The sequence below is a fragment of the Hesperophylax consimilis genome, chromosome 17 (genome assembly GCF_061612785.1).
Source record: "Hesperophylax consimilis isolate HC1 chromosome 17, BYU_Hcon_1.0, whole genome shotgun sequence".
NCBI lineage: Eukaryota > Metazoa > Arthropoda > Insecta > Trichoptera > Limnephilidae > Hesperophylax > Hesperophylax consimilis.
The window spans coordinates 603,110-623,969 of NC_142852.1; the positions used below are offsets into that span (position 1 = coordinate 603,110).

At 33.2% G+C, this 20,860-nt stretch overlaps 1 protein-coding gene across 1 annotated transcript in view; it reads left to right on the forward strand.

The window, feature by feature from the left end:
* The window catches only part of LOC149415714 (lysosomal alpha-mannosidase-like), an 80,954-nt gene that overhangs the window by 41,900 nt on the left and 18,194 nt on the right, over positions 1-20,860 (forward strand). Inside the window, exons 10-12 of the mRNA XM_089641650.1 lie at positions 2,873-2,993; positions 4,566-4,716; positions 19,820-19,910. Of these exons, the coding sequence (XP_089497776.1) occupies positions 2,873-2,993; positions 4,566-4,716; positions 19,820-19,910 (363 nt within the window). The remainder of the gene's footprint in view (positions 1-2,872; positions 2,994-4,565; positions 4,717-19,819; positions 19,911-20,860) is intronic.

Here is a 20,860-nt window from a genome sequence, read left to right on the forward strand (position 1 = left end):
TCACCTCGAAGGGGCTGCACATTTTAATAATCCATTTCTACATTGATCTATGTTATCAATAACTATAGACTAACAAATTATTATAAGCAATAATTAATCTAATGTTAAAATAAATGCCGCTGACGGGAATTGAACCCGCACCTACTGATGTCCGGTCAGGTGCTCTGTATCCACTGAGCTATGTCAGCTTATTTTCAACACGCCAAATAATTCAATATGTACAAGTACTTCAATCAACAATTACTGCTTATTATATTCATAATAAAAACACATAAATTTGTTTTTGACCACGATAGTTTTATTTTCACTCTACCGGTTTCGGAAGATCCCTTCCTTCGTCAGGAGAATATTTAAAACTAATCTACTACACAAAATATTGACACATAAATATAAAAATGTTAAGTGTTTGAGAGAGATGTCGACAAAGTGGAAGGGGTAATTACGGGAATTCCAGGAAGAACAGAGCGGTTAACTGGAAATATGTCAAGAATAGGACTATAAGACAGATTAATTTGGTTATTTATTATACTGGAGTTATTATTGATGGCTTTTCTGATTTCAAGTGCTTCTAAATTATCTAATTTTTTGCCTTTATTACTACGGTGAAGAATTTTAACCCCTGTATCTTTACTAAAAGTATGATCGGTGGAAATGAGATGATTGGCAAACTTCGAAAAATTATTGTTATTTAAACATCTTAAATGTTCGGTGATTCTAATATTTACGTTTGACGTGTTATGTAATACATAACACGTCAAACCACCCGATATCACACAAACATTCTGCCTATCATTCAATGATACACCGCTTAGTAAAAATCCCACTATCAGCTGTTAATTTCGAAATTGAACTGTCAAAAATAAAACAAATTGCTCTAAATAATGGTTACTCGACACACTTAATTGATAAAATCCTGAATAAGAAACTTAAACTCATTTCGACGAATACATTTTTATTTGGTACACCTGAAACTAATAATAAAATCATAAATCCCTTTCAATGGCGTAAAATCTTATACATATCCAATTTTTCTTCACTTAGTACAAAAAATTTGCCTACCCACATTAAACCCGCGTTCTATACTGATAACAATTTGGGAAAATTACTTAAAAATACTAAAGATAAAGATCACAAATTTAGCCACTCAGGCATTTACCAACTATGTTGCAATGATTGTCAATCGTTCTACATAGGTAAGACAACTAGAAATATAAATATTAGAATCACCGAACATTTAAGATGTTTAAATAACAATAATTTTTCGGAGTTTGCCAATCATCTCATTTCCACCGATCATACTTTTAGTAAAGATACAGGGGTTAAAATTCTTCACCGTAGTAATAAAGGCAAAAAATTAGATAATTTAGAAGCACTTGAAATCAGAAAAGCCATCAATAATAACTCCAGTATAATAAATAACCAAATTAATCTGTCTTATAGTCCTATTCTTGACATATTTCCAGTTAACCGCTCTGTTCTTCCTGGAATTCCCGTAATTACCCCTTCCACTTTGTCGACATCTCTCTCAAACACTTAACATTTTTGTATTTATGTGTCAATATTTTGTGTAGTAGATTAGTTTTAAATATTCTCCTGACGAAGGAAGGGATCTTCCGAAACCGGTAGAGTGAAAATAAAACTATCGTGGTCAAAAACAAATTTATGTGTTTTTATTATGAATTATGATGAGCCACAAAGTGAATGCTTTTTACAATTGCTTATTATATTTTTTCACCTGTAAACAACCAACTTAATTTTTGTAGGAAACGCTTTGTTAGTTATAATTTTCCAACTAGATGGCGTCGAGACATATATTATTATATCTACATTTGTTGGTGAAATATTTTGACTTTTTCTTTTTAAGATGAACTAATGTTTTAAAAGACAAGGTTTTTTATGCATAGCCCAAAGGATAACAAATTATTATAAGCAATAATTAGTTGCCTTGAATATAGATACAAATTGAAAATATCTTCTGAGTAAAAATTCCGGTCAAACTATTTTCAATTTATGTCTAGTAAAAATGTTAAGGTTCGTTCGTTCAAAATTTTAAATCTCTGAAAGTTTTTCACTGATTGCTTTGAAATTTTGACGCAACGTTGCATTGGAATACTTGTGTGTTTTTATATACTTATATTATGTAGATTGTAGATGTCACATGTGAGAGGTAAAAACATGCTTTTTTTTAGAAAACATAACAAAAAGCAATACACGCAATTGTTTCATTATATACACAGACAGACAGACTAACAGCAACTCTTGTCGTGGTATAGCTAGTAAATAAATATATAAACACTGGTCTGAGGCAGTCAACTCTTAGATCAGCAACATCATCCGCTGTAAGCAGACTGATGGAACCTAAGCACAAGCCAAATACTAAGTTTGGTGATCGCGCTTTCGGAGTATCTGGGCCGAAGGCTTGGAATAAACTCCCTCCGGAACTAAGATCCATATCAAGTCCAACAGAATTCAGGTCTAAACTAAAAACTTACCTTTTTAATCTGTCATACCCTTAAATTAAATATACCATTCCTAAGAGAAAGTCCAGTTATATTCAATTTTCCAATTAAGTCCTAAATCCTGTATCTAAATTTCGCTAATAAACAATTAGATAATGTTAATTCAGTGTTAATGTCAAGTGACCTACCAGGTAAGTATTGTACTGTATATTATCTCCATAAGTAATAATCTCCATAGTCTTAGTTAAGTAATAACATAGATCACTGTAGAAATTATAAGTTTGTACAGCGCCCTTGAGGTGATTTTGCACAAAAACGGCGCTATACAAGTCATCCAATTATTATTATTATTATTAATGACGCCACAAAGTGATTTTACAATTATTGAAGAAGAAATACCGCTTTGTTCTCAGGTGTTATGCAACATCATGACGCCATAACAGGCACGGAGAAGCAGAATGTGGCCAGTGACTATGCCCGAATTCTGGACCAGAGCGTCCAGGAATGTTTGGCGACCATACAGCACGCCTTGAAGTTAGTATCAGCCATAGATGTATTATAATATTATAAATAAATAAAATAATGAACTTTTTTTTAGTGCCATCCGGTGTACCTCAAGGATCCCATTTAGGTTCACTATTATTTAATACTAGCTAACGTGTACCCGGTGTTATGGATGGTTTAGAGAAACGTTTTTAGGTTGTAAATTCTAGGGTACCTGAAAACTGGGTGTATTTTTAAGACTAAAGTTATTTGTTTCACTTGATCGTGCCACGCGTTCCTCCAGCGTCCTGGGGTTTATTTTTCAATCACTTCAATACCATAGATTCTCCTTTCACCAGATTCTCTACCATGTCTTCCTTGGGCGTCTCCTACTTCTTCTACCATTCTCTTCCACATCATACAATATTCTTACACCCCTTTGTTCGTTCATCACGTGTGCCTCATTTTATCACAACAAAGTATATTTATTTATTTGTTAAAGGAAAAAGTACATATAAGTTATAAAGTTTACAATTACATCGCGTTTGGATTCCACCCAGACTTCGTGCGGTCAATTTCTCGGCTGGCCAAGTCCTCCATCACGAACAAGAAACATTTTCCAGCTTACTGCGGTGGTAGTAGGAGATTTAAAAATATTTCAGATTATTGGTAACCCTGGAATGCCTGGTTTCAAGTATGCCCTGATACACTGTGATACTCTCCGAAACGTTGCCTTAATGACGAGGAAGAGCAACACGGCATAGTAACCCAAAAATTAATTACCATAAGTAGGTTTTAACTCTTCGTTTGTAATGGTCACATATTTCATTTTATAAATATTTTTATGGTTTCAGCAATTTTTTCCTGTCATACGTTGTTTTATTCTTAGCTTTGTTTTGAGAGTTGCAAAAGATTTCAATAATTTATGAACACTTATTATGTTATATAAAACCCTTGTCAGATGCCAACTTGAGTATAACTCTACGTTATGGTCTCCATTTTTCAATATTCATTCAGATAACATTGAAAAGATTCAACGGAAATCTAAGGTTTATAAATTATAAATTGCATATTCCTATACAAAACATAAATTACAATTTCCTCTTGGATAAAATGTCTCTATTGAAACTTTCAGAAAGAAGAATAAGCACGGATTTAATACTGTTACAAAGAATACTACATTTTAAAATTGACTGTCCCGAATTACTTCAATGTATCAATATCCATGTTCCCAAAAAATCATGCCGACATTTCTTACCTTTTTACTTCAATAACACCAGGACACTAGCTTACCAAAATTCTCCGATTCCGAGACTTCACAATCTTTCTGATCTGGGTGATATATTTCATTTGAAAACTAATCAGTATAAATGTTCTATATTCTATCATTTTTATTCTTCTAGACACAAATAGACCTATGTACCCGTATAACTTCTCCGCTTCTACTATTTTGTTTTGTTGAATCTTTTGAACTCAATTATATGCGTGAGGATTAATTTTTTCCATTATGTTTACATTCTTCTTTATTGTATTAATTTTTAAGTGTTTACTCTTATAGAAAAAGCTTGTTTTTTTAAAGAAAAACCCACTAGGGCGTGTAATAAATAAATAAATTACTTCCAGCCAGCTTATGGCCGATCTTCCAGACAATGTCAGTGGTGTTAAACCACGCGAAGCCGCAGCTCCTAATGAGGATCCGCCTTTCTTATCCCTGAAGCTCTGTGAACTGAACATCACCCAGTGCTCCGTCTCTGAGCAGGCCAATAGCTTTGTAGTGAGTACCCCTCTATATTCTCTATAACCTTATACCTAGCACCAGCAATATCTGCCAGTACGGTATGATTTGAGATTGGTCTGACAAGGTATATGTAGGCTAGACTAGGTTTACCATCTCCAAAAGGATCTTACAAAACTTTCGAGCGTGCAAACTCGGCCTTCCTGACAAATTGGCAATTGCCGAGCATTTGAAATATGGTTTATGTTGATTTTATTCGGACTGATGTGATTCATAGTGACTTTGTGGTCAAAGGGTAAGGCTCTCGACTAGCAATTCAAAGGTCGCGGGTTCAAATCCCTGCGTGCGCAAGTAAATGTTCCTTGATGAATATGTGTTTTATCACAATTTATTCATTTGAAATAATATATAGAATTATTGCGGCATGTTCCAGAGTGTAAGACCACCATTCAGAATTGAAACGTTCCTTGAAATGACTCTGGCCGAGTTCGATAACCAGCTCAGAAGAGCCAAGTACTTCTCCACCTTCCTCTCCACCATCTCCTTCCCCTTCCCCTCGGCTTCAACCTCACAACATATCCCAATTGGAGATGCCATAATCTCACTGGCTCAAAACGGTTAAGAATAGTTGGGACTCTTGTTTGGATTCAATTTTTTTTTTAAATGTTGCGTTTTCCCGTTCTTTGGCTGTAAGAAGCGCAACACGGCATAACAACCCAAAAATTAATAATGATAATAGGTGCTTTTGGCCGTGAAAATCTAAAATCATAACTAAATGTGTATAATTTGAATTAGAACGAATATTGGATGATCCTTCAAGGCTCAGAAGGAAATTACTAGCCACAAACATCATATTTCATTAGAGGCTCTGAAAGACGGAGATGACTGGGGCGTCCATACATTACAAAAGTTTTTGTTTTCTATTTTATTGACCTATTGTATTTGGTAAGTTCACAACTGAAAATATCCATCTTGGATAATACGCTATTGTAAATATTGCTTAGCCTGTTCAGGCAAGAATTCTGCTTAGCATTGATCCACCCTGAACAGGACAAATTATTTTTTTTTATTATTTTTTTTTTATTTTATTTTTTTTTTTTTTATTTTTTTTTTTTTTTATTTTTTTTTTTTTTTATTTAACGCCCAGAGGGCTTTTACATGGTTGGTAGTATAATTTTAATTTGACAGATATTTTGAAACATAAAAAATAAGAATAAAATTAGATTTGATAAAAGCTATGCAACAAGTCATACAAACACAAGAAACAAAAACAGAAAGTTACAGCTATTTGTAGGTTTACATGATGTGTTTAGGAGTATTGTTGAAATAAATGTTTTAAATGATCCACAAAAGGTTGGTATTGAATATGTCAACAGCAGATACACAGTTTTCCGAAAAGACAGAAGCACTCAACAAACACGAGGTGGTGGACTACTGCTCGCTTTACTAAACGAAGAAAACATGCGAGCCGAACGACTTTCCCATCTGGAAACGGGAGACGAAAATTTATGGGTCAAAGTCACAATTCAAGGCTTATGTTTATTTATTTGTTCTGTTTATATCCCACCCAGTTCAAAAACGCATATTTACACGACTTTTTTCGAAACTTTAATTAGTAACTTAACTTACCTTGTTGATAAAAAAATCTTAGTGATTGGTGATTTTAACATTAATTCTTCACAAAATCCACGTGCAGTGAACACTGAGCTTTTATATGTTATGGAACTTTTTCAATTGAAGCAGTTTAATACAGTACTTAACTCATGTAATCGTACTTTGGATCTAGTATTAAGTAACTTTAGTATGTTTACAAAAAATCCGATTTCTGTCTTGTTCAAGAAGATAATTATCACCCGACACTTGTGTCAGAAATTAGTCTTGATCATGACAGACCGTTGAAAAGTCGTTGTTTACATTCAGAAAATAACTTTCGTGGTTGGAATTTCCGCAAAGGAGACTTTGAGAAGCTGTACAGCCAATTGCGTGACCACAATTGGCTGGCTATCTTGGAGATCTCCGATGTTGACGAAGCAGTTAAGTACTTCTACGATACCCTATACGCGTATTTTGACAAATGTTTTCTAAGAAAAAAAGCGCCGCGAAATGAAAACTATCCTAGATGGTTTTCGCGTGAGATTATCGGGGACATAAAGACGAAGCTTGTATACCATCGACGGTGGAAACGATCAGGTTTGGATAGTGAACACGAGTTATTCAAATCCTATCGTACAAAAATTAAACATAGCATTTCAATAGCACACAAAAAATATATTGTGGAGGTAGAGAATAATGTTAAACACGATCCAAAGTCATTTTGGAAATATGTTTCTGACAAAAAAAATGACAGAGGCCTCTTAAATCATATTATTCTGAATGATTGTACTTACAAAGGAACTGACGTACCGGAAGCTTTCGCAAAATATTTCCAATCTGTCTATAATCCAGAAAAAGCTGATTTTGATTCTTACGTACCAGGACAGATTGGATTGACAAAAGCTCAAAACATATCTATAGAAAACGTTAATAACATGGATTTCAGTTTAGCAATAAGAAAATTGAAACCAAAAACATCATTTGGCCCTGATTTCATTCCACCCTTCGTCATTAAGGGTTGTTCTGAACCACTGTCTAATCCACTTCTACATATATTTAATCTTACGATTAAAAACGGAATTTTTCCTAAACTGTGGAAGCTGTCAAAAGTTACCCCTCTACATAAAGATGGTGACAAGTGTCAGGCAACCAATTACCGTCCTATAGCAATTCTTTCCGCACCTGCCAAGTTATTCGAAATAATTATTCATAAATATGTATATGCCAAGGTTGAACCATTCTTGATCGAACAACAACACGGATTTCGACGTGGCCGTTCAACCACTACAAACTTGATGGCATATACTGATTACGTGGCGAGAGCGCTCGATAATAATGAGCAAGTTGACACGTCATACCATGACTTTGCGAAAGCTTTCGATAAGGTTGATCACTTAGTGCTCTTAAGTAGGCTTGAAGAAATTGGTTTTTCCGAAAACTTAATTAAACTCTTTGCTAACTATTTAAAAGAAAGGGAACAATTCGTTTCCTATGGTGGTTTTAACTCTAACGCGTATCCTACAAACTCTGGTGTGCCGCAGGGTTCCAATTTAGGACCCTTATTGTTTCTAATTTTTATAAATAATATTCGGGGAAAAATCAAATTCGTCCGTTTTTTACTTTTTGCAGATGATATTAACTGTTCTTAAGAATAAGATCATTAGAAGACTGTAAAAAGCTCCAGGAAGATATAAATGCAATTATTGACTGGAGTATTGACAGCAAACTCGGTTTCAACTTCCAAAAATGCTCAGTTATGTGTTTTACGAGGTCACAAAAGATCGTATATTTTAATTACAAAATGAAAGATACATCACTAAAGCATACGGTGACTTATAAGGACTTAGGAATTGTGTATGACGCTCGCTTAACATTTCACGCTCACATTGAAAAGATCTGTAAATCAGCTACAAGAATGTTAGGTTTTGTCATACACAATTCAAAGGAACTGACAAACCTTGCAGTCATTAGGCTGCTTTACTTTAGCTTAGTGCGTAGCATTCTCGAGAGTGGATCTCAGGTATGGGGGCCAGAGGACACTGTCTATGTACTAATGGTCGAGAAAATTCAAAAGAAATTTTTACGATACCTCTATATGAGAGAGTTTGGTTTTTACCCATGGCTGTTTCCAACAGCATTTATCTCGGGAATGCTGAATATCTGCAGCCTTAGTTCCAGACGGGACGTCGCATTATTGATGATGGCTTACAAGCTTCTGAATGGTTTAGTATCAATTCCAGACATTCTGTCAAAAATAGGACTTTATGTCCCGGATAATTTCACGAGAGGCCGCCAACACAGGCTTTTAATTCTTCCCAGGTCCAGAACTAACTTACCAATGGTGATGCCCCTGGGAAGACTCACTAGGTTAATTAACTCCCTTCCAGCTAACTTGGATATTTTCCATATGTCCTACAACGACTTTAAGCGCGAAATATTGTATTTGTTTTAACTGTATACTTATGTATAATTTTTTTTCCATATTTTGTTTACCGCTTTTGCATATGTTTTAACTGTATACTTATGTATAAAATTTTCTTCAATAATTTGTTTACCGCTTTTGCAATGTATTGGTTTTTGTACTGTTTTTGCAAATAAATAAAATAAATAAATAAATAAATAAATAAAAATCACCCAAGTAATGATTTCCCATGGTGTGAAGTCGTTGTATCGGAGAGTGGGCAATGTAGTTACGCTTATGTGTGCTGCTGTAGAATATTGTATTTTGTCGTGTTGTTACTGTGGGTGTATGTATGTTTATAAGTTGCAGGAGTTCACAACAGTCGAATTTAGAGTTAAGTATTTTGAATAAGAACGTTAAATCGTTTATTTTACGTCTATCTTCTAATGTATGTATTTTTAGAGTATTTAATAAAAAATTGTATTTTAAGTCTTCGACAGGGATATTTAATTTAAAATTTATAAAACGTAGAATTTTTTTTTGTATTCGCTCAATGTTGTTAATGTGAATTTTGTAAGATGGAGACCAAACTACTGAGTTATATTCAATTAGACTTCTTACTAGAGATACGTATAATAGTTTAATGGCTTGTAAAGAATTAAAGTTTTTAGTTGTTCTTAATACGAAGCTGAAAATTACTGAAAGTTTAATAGAAAACCCATCAAATCATTCGTTAAGAGCCTGCAGTCCCGTTTTTAATCGGATTGAAAACAATTTGAAGAGATTCTCCTCTAATTTGTTCGCTTTTCGAAACAGCTCAAATGAACTCTGGACATCTCTCTTTCCGTCATATTAACAATATGAACTAAACGGTGTTAGAAAAAGAAAATCTTTGTATTCAAATATAGAAGTAAACCACAAAATAATTAAAATGTACATGAAACTAAAATATCCGAGCACAATTGGAGAAAAATTTATGAAACTTGTTTTATTAAATATTTTCTATGAAACGGCAAAAAGCGAGGTAACAGTAAAATATGTGTTTTTTCATAATTTATAAGTATAAGTATAATTGAGAAATTCGATTTCAAAATTTTAAAATTAAAAAATCACCCTTTATTATTATTATCATTTATTAATAAAATTTTTGAATGTGTACTTCATCCCCTTTCTAAAACAATTAATAATTTTTGAAAACCTTAACAAAATATGACATGTATTGGAAAGTCAGAAGAAATAGCATAAAATAAACCCCCAAATAACCTTAAAATTAGAATACATAATGCTAACTGTAATCAAGAATTATGCTCATCTTGCTTTGAACTCGGAAAGGGTGAAAAAATCAAATATTTAGGTATTATTATTGATACAAAATTAAATTGGTAGTCACAAACTGACAAATCTCTCGTTATATGAAAACTATATATCAAACGCATTAGCTAACAGAACTCAAGTCGATTCCATATATACGGACTTTATCAAGGCCTTTGACAAAGTATGCCATAAAATTCTCCTGATCAAACTACGTAAGCTCGGTATTGACGGAAAACTTTTAGAATGGTTTGCTAGCTATCTAACTAATAGAGTTTTACTTGTAAAAATCAATTTGTTCATTTCCAATCAATTTATAGCTACCAGTGGTGTACCACAGGGGTCTCATTTAGGCCCAATATTATTTTTACTGTTCATAAATGATATTGTAAATATATTTGATGAAGATATTAATACGTTACTTTTCGCAGATGATTTAAAAATATTTAAAATAATCAAAAGCGCTGAAGATTGTATCTGTCTACAAAATAATTTGAACAGGTTAATTAATTGGTGTTCTCTTAACAAACTTCATCTGAACATAAATAAGTGTTATTCAATTAAATTTTACAGAATAAAACAACCAATTATTCATTCATATAAACTCAATAACTCAATCCTTACCTCTGTCGAAGAAATCAATGACCTGGGGATAACTTTCGACTCTAAATTAAACTTTATATCGCACATAAATAATATTAATAATAAAGGAATGAAAATGCTAGGCTTCATTCTTCGAAATTCCAGAGGTTTCAAGAATATTTCAACATTAAAAATTTTGTATACATCCCTGGTTCGTAGTCAAGTCGAATATAACTCCTCGAAAAATTCAACATAAATTCCTAAGACACATTAATTTTAAACTCGGTATTCCCATTGAAAATATAAATTATAATTACTTGATGAAAAATCTAAATTTATTAAAACTCTCAGATCGAAGAATTATATCCGATTTAATATTTATGTTCAAAATTGTAAATGGTTGTATAGACAGTCCTGAATTAATTAACCTCATTGAATTTCATATACCCACGAGAGCTACTCGTTCTAAAATTTTGTTTAAATGCAACAATATCAGGACTGAGTATTCCAAACACTCGCTTGTACCTAGGTTGCATGAAGTTAGTAATAGATACGCAGATGTGGCAGATTTATTTATTTATTTATTTATTTATTTTATTTTAAATGCACATTTACAGTTATACATAACCAATAATAAACATACATTTTATTTTAATTTATTAAGTAATAATAGCGTTTTTGAACTGTTGAATATTAAGTTGGAAAATATCTATATCAGGGGACAGGTAATTTAGTAACATAATCATTTTTCCGAGCGGCATTACTAATGGTAAGTTGGTTCTGCATTTTGGAACGACAAAGGTTCTGTGCCTGCGCGCTCTTGTATAATTGTCGGGGACATAAAACTCAAATTTTTCTATAATATCGGGAATACAGACGTTACCATTTAGAAGTTTATATGCTGTTATCAGCGAAGCAGTTTTCCTTCTATCGGTGAGGCTATTAATACCCAGCATGCCGGACAAAAAGGCTGATGGATATAACCAGGGATAATATCCGAAGTCTCTAAGATATAAATATCTCAGAAACTTCTTTTGTACTTTCTCTATCATTTGAGAGTAAGTTAAATCCATTGGTCCCCATATTACAGAACCACTTTCCAAAATGCTACGTACTAAACTATAGTATAGCACACGAATCGCGGCTGAGCTGCAAAAATGTCTGGAGTTGCTTAGCACAAATCCTAGCATTCTTAAAGCTTTGTTGCATATCGTTTCTATGTGGACGTGAAATGTTAAGTGCGTATCAAATGCGATTCCCAAATCTCTTGAAATAACAATGTGCTGAAGAGATGAATAAGACATTTTGTAGTTATAGTAAATCGTTTTGTTTGCCTTGGTGTAGCACATAATGGAGCATTTCTTAATATTAAACCCTAATTTATTGGTATGACTCCATTTGACGATAGAATTTATATCACTTTGTAGCTGCAAGCAATTTTCCAAAGATTTTATTAAAAGGAATAGTTTCATGTCATCCGCGAATAAGAGAAACTTGGAAAATTTTATGCAATGGTAAATGTCATTGATAAATAGCGAGAAAAGTAAGGGTCCAAGATTCGACCCCTGTGGAACTCCAGAGTTTGTGATGAAGTTGGAAGAGTGGAAAATACCATAAGTTACGTATTGTTGTCTATTTGAGAAATAACTTACAAATAGACATAGAAGTTTCGCTGAAAATCCAAATTGGTCGAGTTTATTTAGGAGAATAAGCGGATCTACTGAGTCAAAGGCCTTTGCGAAGTCATTGTATGATACATCTACTTGATTGTTACTATCAAGAGCTTGAGATATGTACTCCGTAAAAACCATTAGATTAGACACAGTAGATCTGCCAGACCTAAAACCGTGTTGCTGGTCAATTATAAAGGGTTCAACTTGGGTATAAATGCATTTATGAATTATTAGTTCAAACAACTTGGCTGGAGAGGATAGGATCGCCACTGGTCTATAATTAGAGACTGAAGCCTTATCACCAGTTTTATGTAACGGTGTAACTTTAGAGATTTTCCACAGGTCTGGGAATATTCCGGAGTTAAGTGAGAGATTATAAATATACGCGAGAGGTGTTAATAAGGGCTCAAAGCATCCCTTTAACACGAATGACGGAATAAGATCCGGTCCAAAAGAAGTTTTGGATTTTAATTTTTTAACAGCAGCGGTGATGTCAGTGTTTGTAATATTTTGAATATCAACATTCTGTGCTTTTGTTGGCGTATTTTTTCCAGGTATAAAAGATTTCAAGTCCGCAGCTTCCTTACTATAAGTTGATTTAAAATAGTCTGCAAATGCTTCTGGAATATCTGCTCCTGAGAAAGACTGATTTTTCCAAGTAACATGGTCAACAAACCCGCCATCACTTCTTCTGGACGAGATATACTTCCAGAAAGATTTGGGATCGCATTTGATATTTTTTTCAATAGAATTAATATATTGCACATGTGCTAATCGAATACTGCGTTTTATTTTTGTTCTAAGTAGACAAAACATTTCCCGGTCACTCACCATTCCAGTTTTCTTCCATTTTTTGTAATGTTTGAATTTGAGTTTTATGTCGCTAACAATCTCACTAGAAAACCATTTAGGATATTTTCTACCATTCCTCGGAGTGCGCTTAATTTTGAAACACATATCAAAGTATTTATAAATTATGGAATAGAAAAAGTGTGTCGCTAAATTAACATCATTTATGTCCTTCAAAGGTTGCCAGTCATGAGATTGTAAATGGCAATAAAGAGCTTTAAAATCGCCATGTTCGAAGTTCCATCCTCGCCTAACACTATTATCAATATTATTCCACAAGTTTCGTGTTTGACAATTGGTTGTGTTTTTGTTCGGCGAAATGTCTATACACAACGATGGATGATAAGCGTCTTCTTTAACTAGTGAGTATAAGGATTTATATACTTTTAAATCAATGTTGCTGATAACAATGTCCAGCGTGCTTCCCTTCACATTTGTAATAGAGTTGCTTTGTTCCATTTGGAAAAGATTCATAAAATATATGAGATCCATTTCGGTGCCTTTGTTACTAGATTTTAGATTGAAGTCGCCTATTATAATAATCTTTTTATTGATTAAAAAATTAAAATTCTCAGTAACCTTATCAAAAAAATCGGTATATGTTTTATTTGGCGATGCCGGTGGAATGTACACAACACATATGTAAATAACACCAAAATCATTTAGGCATGTCTTTATCCACATATTCTCGTCTTTACTTTCCAGATAGGTAAGTCTCTGGGTTTGAGTTGCACGGTCACGTCTCGCGGCTAGCAGTACTCCTCCTCCCCTTGAATGTCCCGAGGTTCTGTCCTTTCTGAACACGTCATACCGTTGATCGAAGAGTTGACTATTGTAAATGCTGTCGTTAAGCCATGTCTCTGATAGTAATATAAGATCGTTGTTCTGTATTATTACACTTTGTAGGAAATCATCGGTTTTGGATCTTAATCCCCGTACATTTTGGTAAAAAATTGTGCAAGGGAGAGAATTCACTTTTAGGGGGTTCTCTAGTCATTTCGCGGCGGCATTTTCATTCACTTTGGTCCGGTTTTGATTATCATCAATAGGATTTTGTTTTGGTTTTAAGTACCGATAATGTCTTACCGGTACTCCTCGAGGCCATAAATCTTCCCGTAAAAGTTTTTCGTATAGATCCTCCGTTACACCTATACGGAAAGCTGCGTATTCTTGAGAATGTGCGATGAATTTTTCTATTTCACTTTTTGTTATTTCGTTTTTCTCCAGATGTGCCCGGATCTCTTCTACTGTTGTGTCCTTATGTAATCTAGACACGATAATATTCTTTATTCTTGGATATGATTTTATACTCGAAGACTTATCGGAGTTACCGATAGTTAAATTCTTCACTGTGCGTTGTCTGCGTTTAATTTTTATCCAATCTTCCGTATTAGGAGCGGTTTTTGATTCCGGCTCGGAAATTGGAACGTGTGGTTCCGTGGCGTGCGTTTTGGGGATCTCGCCGCTAAAAGATGCGGTTTCAAATTGACCGGCGTCATTTTTTGCTTTGGTGGCCGCTCTAGTTCTCATCCTTTCCTTGGTTTGCGTTACTGCTGACAGGGTAGCGGGCGCGGTGTGCGGTGCAGCGGGGGCCGCTACGTCAGCCCAGCGCTGAGTCGCGGGATTTGTAGGTAGTGCATTTTTGTTGTCACTTTTGCTTGTTACCTGCCGATTTAATGTCGCTTCCACGGCCTTTACACGGTCCAACAACTCGTTAATCGTCCTACTTTGTTCGAGAATGATGCTCTTCAGCTCTAGGAGCACGACGTCACTCATTATTCGATCCAGCAGTGAACAAAATTCGCGAAAAAAAAAATTTTTTTAATGACAGCGCGACAGTAAGACGTGCGTACCGTATCAGTAATAAAACTATATCTATTTAACTGCACGCAAGGTAGGTACAAGAGGGCTATGCTATCAAATCTTTTCAATCAATATTAATTTAATCTAATTCTACCTTATTTGCACTATAGAAACTTATGTACTTGTATCTCTTGTTTACTTACTTCTTACTCTCTAATGTCATTTCACAATCAAATGCCACATATATTTGTAATTCTTTTTAAAAAATATTTCTACGATTTTAACTGTGACATGTTATCATTGTTTATGGTATATATACCGTTGATATTAAATAAATAAATAAATCAATAATACCGTCTGTAAATTAAGATATCTTGCATACACATTTTACAGACTAAAAGAAGTGCTCAATATTGAAAAACTGAAAATTATTTATTTTTCTTTGGTGCAATCTTCACTCATATATGGAATAATAGGATGGGGCAGTGCATTTCATGCACATATAAAACCTTTACAAATAACTCAAAATTATATCATCAAAGTTATGTATAATCGGTAAAGAACATTTTCAACAGATGAGTTATACAAAGAATCTAAACTATTCTGTCTCCGTAAACTATTTATTTTGCAAACTATGAAATACATCTTTAAAAACAAAAATAAATACGAAATAAATGAAAACAGAATCAGCATTACAAATAATAATATATTTTATACTCCCCAAACGAACACAAAACAAATGCAAACACACTACAGTTTCATTGGACCTCGTACTTTCAATCTTTTACCGAAAAATATTCAAGTGATTACTAAATTTCCTCAAAATTTAAAAGAGTTAAAATTATCGCTTTTCGATACAGCAGTTGAAACTTTTTTTATTTAATTTGTATCAATTTATGTTTCTCATAAAATATTCACCATATATTACACTAAACACTTATTATAACTTCACTTCACTTCACAAATGTAATCTTGTTTTTGTTTTATATGCTCACAGTTTGTTTCTTTCTAGGTACGATGATATAATGTAAAAGCCGATGATATTATGTAAAAGCCCAATAGGGCGTTAATAATAAATAAATAAATAAATAAATAAATAAATAATGTATTTAACTATATTACCTACGCACAGGCTGCGCCTTATTGGGTTCCCATTATTCGTATTGATTTATTTATTTATTTATTTATTTTATTTTATTTATTTATTTGTTTGTTCACGCCTTGACGGCTTTTACATGCAAGGTAAATTATACAGGAGCATTATAACAAGTATATAGCATCATAAGAAGTATAACATAGTATTTATGATAATAAGCTGAGCATGAAAGACAAGTTGGCACAACACAGGTAAGTATTAGTATACGATAAGTAAATTGTATATTGTATAGAGGAGTTCAACCAGCAAATACTTATTTGGGCTCAGGCTACAGTACATTCAGCAATTATAATTGTCACAATATTACACAAAACATAATTACAAACAAACTCGAAACATACCTGTTGGCAGTGGTGCAAAACATTTTCTAGCGATTTATAAAAGTAAGTAATATTCTTGTAATTTAAAATATATATATATATATATATATATATTTTTTTTTTTTGCTATTATAAATGTACGTAAGTTTTTTTATTATTATGACAAAAATAAAAGGTACACAACAATTACATACAAAAAGAAGTAGGTATTATGAAAGTAGTTACAGAGTATTAAGTTTATTATTATTAACAATCAACAGGATTTTTGCTTAATATCTGCATACATATACGCTTTTTAAAGGAGGCGATGTTTTTATTAAAAAATATATCAACAGAGCATGTTTCATTCCCCACACGATGCAATCTCTGAAGACAAGAGTTGATCATAAAAATAGTGCGAGAAGCAACTATATTGAATGGAGCATGAAGTCTAGTGTTGTACTTATTGGGAACTTGATAATTTATCAAATTCACTAGTTCGGGGCTGTCCAAATAACCGTTGATAATTTTAAATAATAATAAAGCATCACAGATTTTTCTTCGCTGTGATAATTCAGGTAGTTTAAGCAAGTGCATTAAATAATTATAATTTAAATTTTCTAATGGAATATGTAATTTGTAATTTATATGCCTTAAAAATTTGTGTTGTATTCTTTCAATTTTGTGTGAGTGTACATTGTATAGAGGTGACCAGAGAGAGGAATTATACTCAAGAATGCTTCTGACAAGTGTAATGTACAATGTTTTGAGTGTATTAGTATACATTAGATCTTTGGACGTTCTTAATACAAATCCGAGACATTTAAGTGCTTTATTCGTGATTGCATCGATGTGGGGGACGAATGTCATCTTGTTATCAAAAACGACACCCAGATCTTTTATTAATGTTACTGTAGAAAGATTTACATTGTTAATATGATATTGAAAGAGTATTGGATTTTTATTTCGAGAAAAACTTATAGAATGACATTTATTAATGTTTAAAAATAAATCATTAATGTTACACCAGTTATATAATCGATCCAAGTTTTTTTGCAATACAAGACAGTCCATTAAATTTCTTATAATAGTGTAAATTTTCAGGTCATCAGCAAACAATAGGAAATGGATACCTTCAAATATTGTAACAATGTCATTGATAAATAACAAAAAAAGAATCGGACCTAGATGAGAACCTTGAGGCACCCCACTTGAAGCTTCAATTTCGTGTGAAATATGGTTAGATAGTTTAACGTACAGTTTTCTAGATGTCAAATAGGTCTCAAGCCATTTTAGTAGATTTCCTTTTATCCCATATACTTCTAGTTTTTTTAATAAGATTTTTATAGAAACTTTATCGAACGCTCTGCTGAAATCTGTGTAAACTGCATCCGTTTGCAATTTTGAATTTAGATTATCAGATATATATTTTTCGTATATAATTAAATTTGTAAGTGTAGATCTACCGGATATAAATCCATGTTGGTGAGGGGAAATGATTTTGCGAGCCTGCAACATAAATTTTGATAGAAATACGGATTCAAACAATTTAGGTATTACTGATTGTATGCAAATAGGTCTGTAATTAGAAGCATCCGTTTTGTCGCCTTTTTTATAGATGGGACTAAGGAAACTGGTCTTCCATTTTTGTGGGAAAAGGCCAGATGCTAATGATAGATTAAATATTTTGGTTAGGTGACCTTTTAAGTTAGATACACAGTTTTTTAAATAAATTGCGGGTATGGTGTCCGGGCCAGCGGATTTCTGAGTATCTAATAATGTAATTTTACGCTGAACATCGATTACATCAATAACAAGGTCGTTAAAATCAATAGAAATATTGGAGTTGAATTGAGGTATCTGGTTATTGGATGAGTTTGCTACATATACTTCGCCAAAGCATTCGGCAAATAAGTCAGTAATTCCTTGAGGTGTATCAGCAATTTTACCATTGTAGTATATGATAGACGGAATACCAGATTCATTACTATTAAGATTATTTGCGAATTTGAATAAATTTTGAGGTTTATTTTGTAACGATTGCTCAATATTTTCCAGGTATTCTTTGTAGCAGGAGATCGACATGTTTTTCACCCTGTTGCGTAATTTAGAAAAAAGTAGATAGTCATTTGGAGCTCGAGATATTTTGAATGTTTTATGTGCAAGTTTTTTTGCCTGGATAGTACAAATTAGCTCTTTTTTAAACCATTTGGGGTAATTAGATGTCCTATATTTTGTAATAGGGACGTAAAGTTCAATTGATTTCTTAATTATGCAGTAAAAAGATTCTATTATATCATTAATATTATTACATTTACTAATGAAGTTCCAGTCTGATTTGGCGAGAAACTCGTTTATCTTGGGATAATCGGCTTTATAAAAATTTAATTTCTCTTTATAAGACTCTAAATTTAAAATTTGTGTAGATATATGCTTAACAAAAAGTGGTGGGTGGTATTTATCAATTGTTGAAACGTTATCATTTGCATGCTGTACACTTATGTTGTTGGAGTTGCTAAAAATTAAGTCTAATAGATTATTATTACAGTTATATATAAAGTTCACTTGTCTAAGATTTAGGAAACACGACATTTCTATAAGTTCACGAGAACCATTATTGGACGTGGAATTTGTGCAGGTATTATTGTTGTCAATGTCCCATTGAACAGTGGGTTGATTAAAGTCACCTGTAAGAATAAATTTAGCGTCTGGGTATTTTCTTCGCAATATTTCTACTTCTTGACAGTAACTAGTATAAAGCTGGTCATCAGATGAGGGTGGAATGTACGCACAACCAACTATTATTTTTTCACTTTTGTATGTCACTAAAACAAATAGTTGTTCCACGTTGATATTTGCACATTTGAGTTTTCTTGAGGTTAATTTAGTATTAATAGAAATTAGACAACCACCTCCCCTACTTTTGTTGCTAGTATTATTATCACGGTCCATTCGATAGGTGTTATTAGAGTGAAATCCTAACTCGCCATTTTTAATATCTGGGGTCAACCATGTCTCAGTGAAGCAGTAAACATCATATTCAAGGGTTGGTAGTTTAATTCTTAAATCATTTAGTTTTGTTTTCAGTCCTCTTACATTTTGGTAGTAAATATTGATAGATCGTAATGTGGATTTTTGGTTATGGGTCAGTTTTTTGGAGATAATTTGACAATTGTTGGGATGTATGTAATTAATGTAAAAAATGGGAAGAAATAAAGGAAAAAAATAATAGCATCGTTAAGAAATGTAACGGTCAATATGCCAGAGGCCTGGAGGGTTAATAAATTAACTGTATTTGAAATCAGTAATATAATAATATAATATTGTATGTAATTAATGTAAAAAATGGGAAGAAATAAAGGAAAAAAATAATAGCATCGTTAAGAAATGTAACGGTCAATATGCCAGAGGCCTGGAGGGTTAATAAATTAACTGTATTTGAAATCAGTAATTGAATATCATATTTTTTGTTCAGGTGACTGTCTACAATCCTTTGGGGCAATCGCTGGACCATTACATCAGAGTACCAGTTGCTGGCAGCGAGTATCTCGTCAGGGATTCCGAAGGTAAATACCTGATAACTATATTTTTCTATTTAACTATAAACTTGTCACTGTGGTTATTCAATCTATACATTGACGATTGTATGCAAGAATTGGAAGAAGTGGGATTGGGCGCAAAATTGAGTAATCTGAAAATATGTTGCCTGTTGTATGCTGATGATGCGGTGCTGATTGCTAACAGTATGGAAGATCTACAGTCTCTCGTGTCTAGGGTGAACCGAGTATGTATGAAGAATGAGTTAATGATGAATGTAAGTAAGTCTAAATTCATGGTGTTTGAAAGAGAGAGTAAGAAAACAGTGTGCAATATAGTTTTTGCTGAGGAATACTTGAAGCAGGTGGATGAGTTTGTGTATTTAGGAAGTATGTTCTAGAGAGATGGGAAGGCTGACAGAGATATTGAAAGAAGGGGAAATGCAGGTAACTCCAATGATAGAAGACTGGACGCGTTTGGCGCTAGCAAAAAAAATGTTCAAAGAAGCGAAGCTAGCAGTCCACAATGGAGTGCTGATATCAACCCTGATGAATGACAGTGAGGTATAGAACTGGCAGAGTAAAGATGAAAACAGACAAATGAATGCTGAATAAATGAGATCACTGAGTATAAATAGTTGAGCCAGGCCATGTCAAAAGTCATAATGACGGAAGACTATGTATGAGACGATGTAAGAATGTGAATGAGGCAAGAAGTGTGTGCTGTGACCGATTTGTTTGGCGTTCCGGCTTATCTACCTACCCCTGCAGTGATGGTTAGTTAAATAGTTGATATTTATATTTATTGTTTATCATCATCACAATCATTAGCATGGCACCATCTGGTTTTGTTGTTTGGTTGTTGACTTTTGTTGGTTCGAGTGTAAACCGAAACCACTCAACTTCACTAAAAAGTACTAATTAATATATTTATAATTACTTCAAGTTATCCATACTATTGGATTTTAATTGTAATTAGG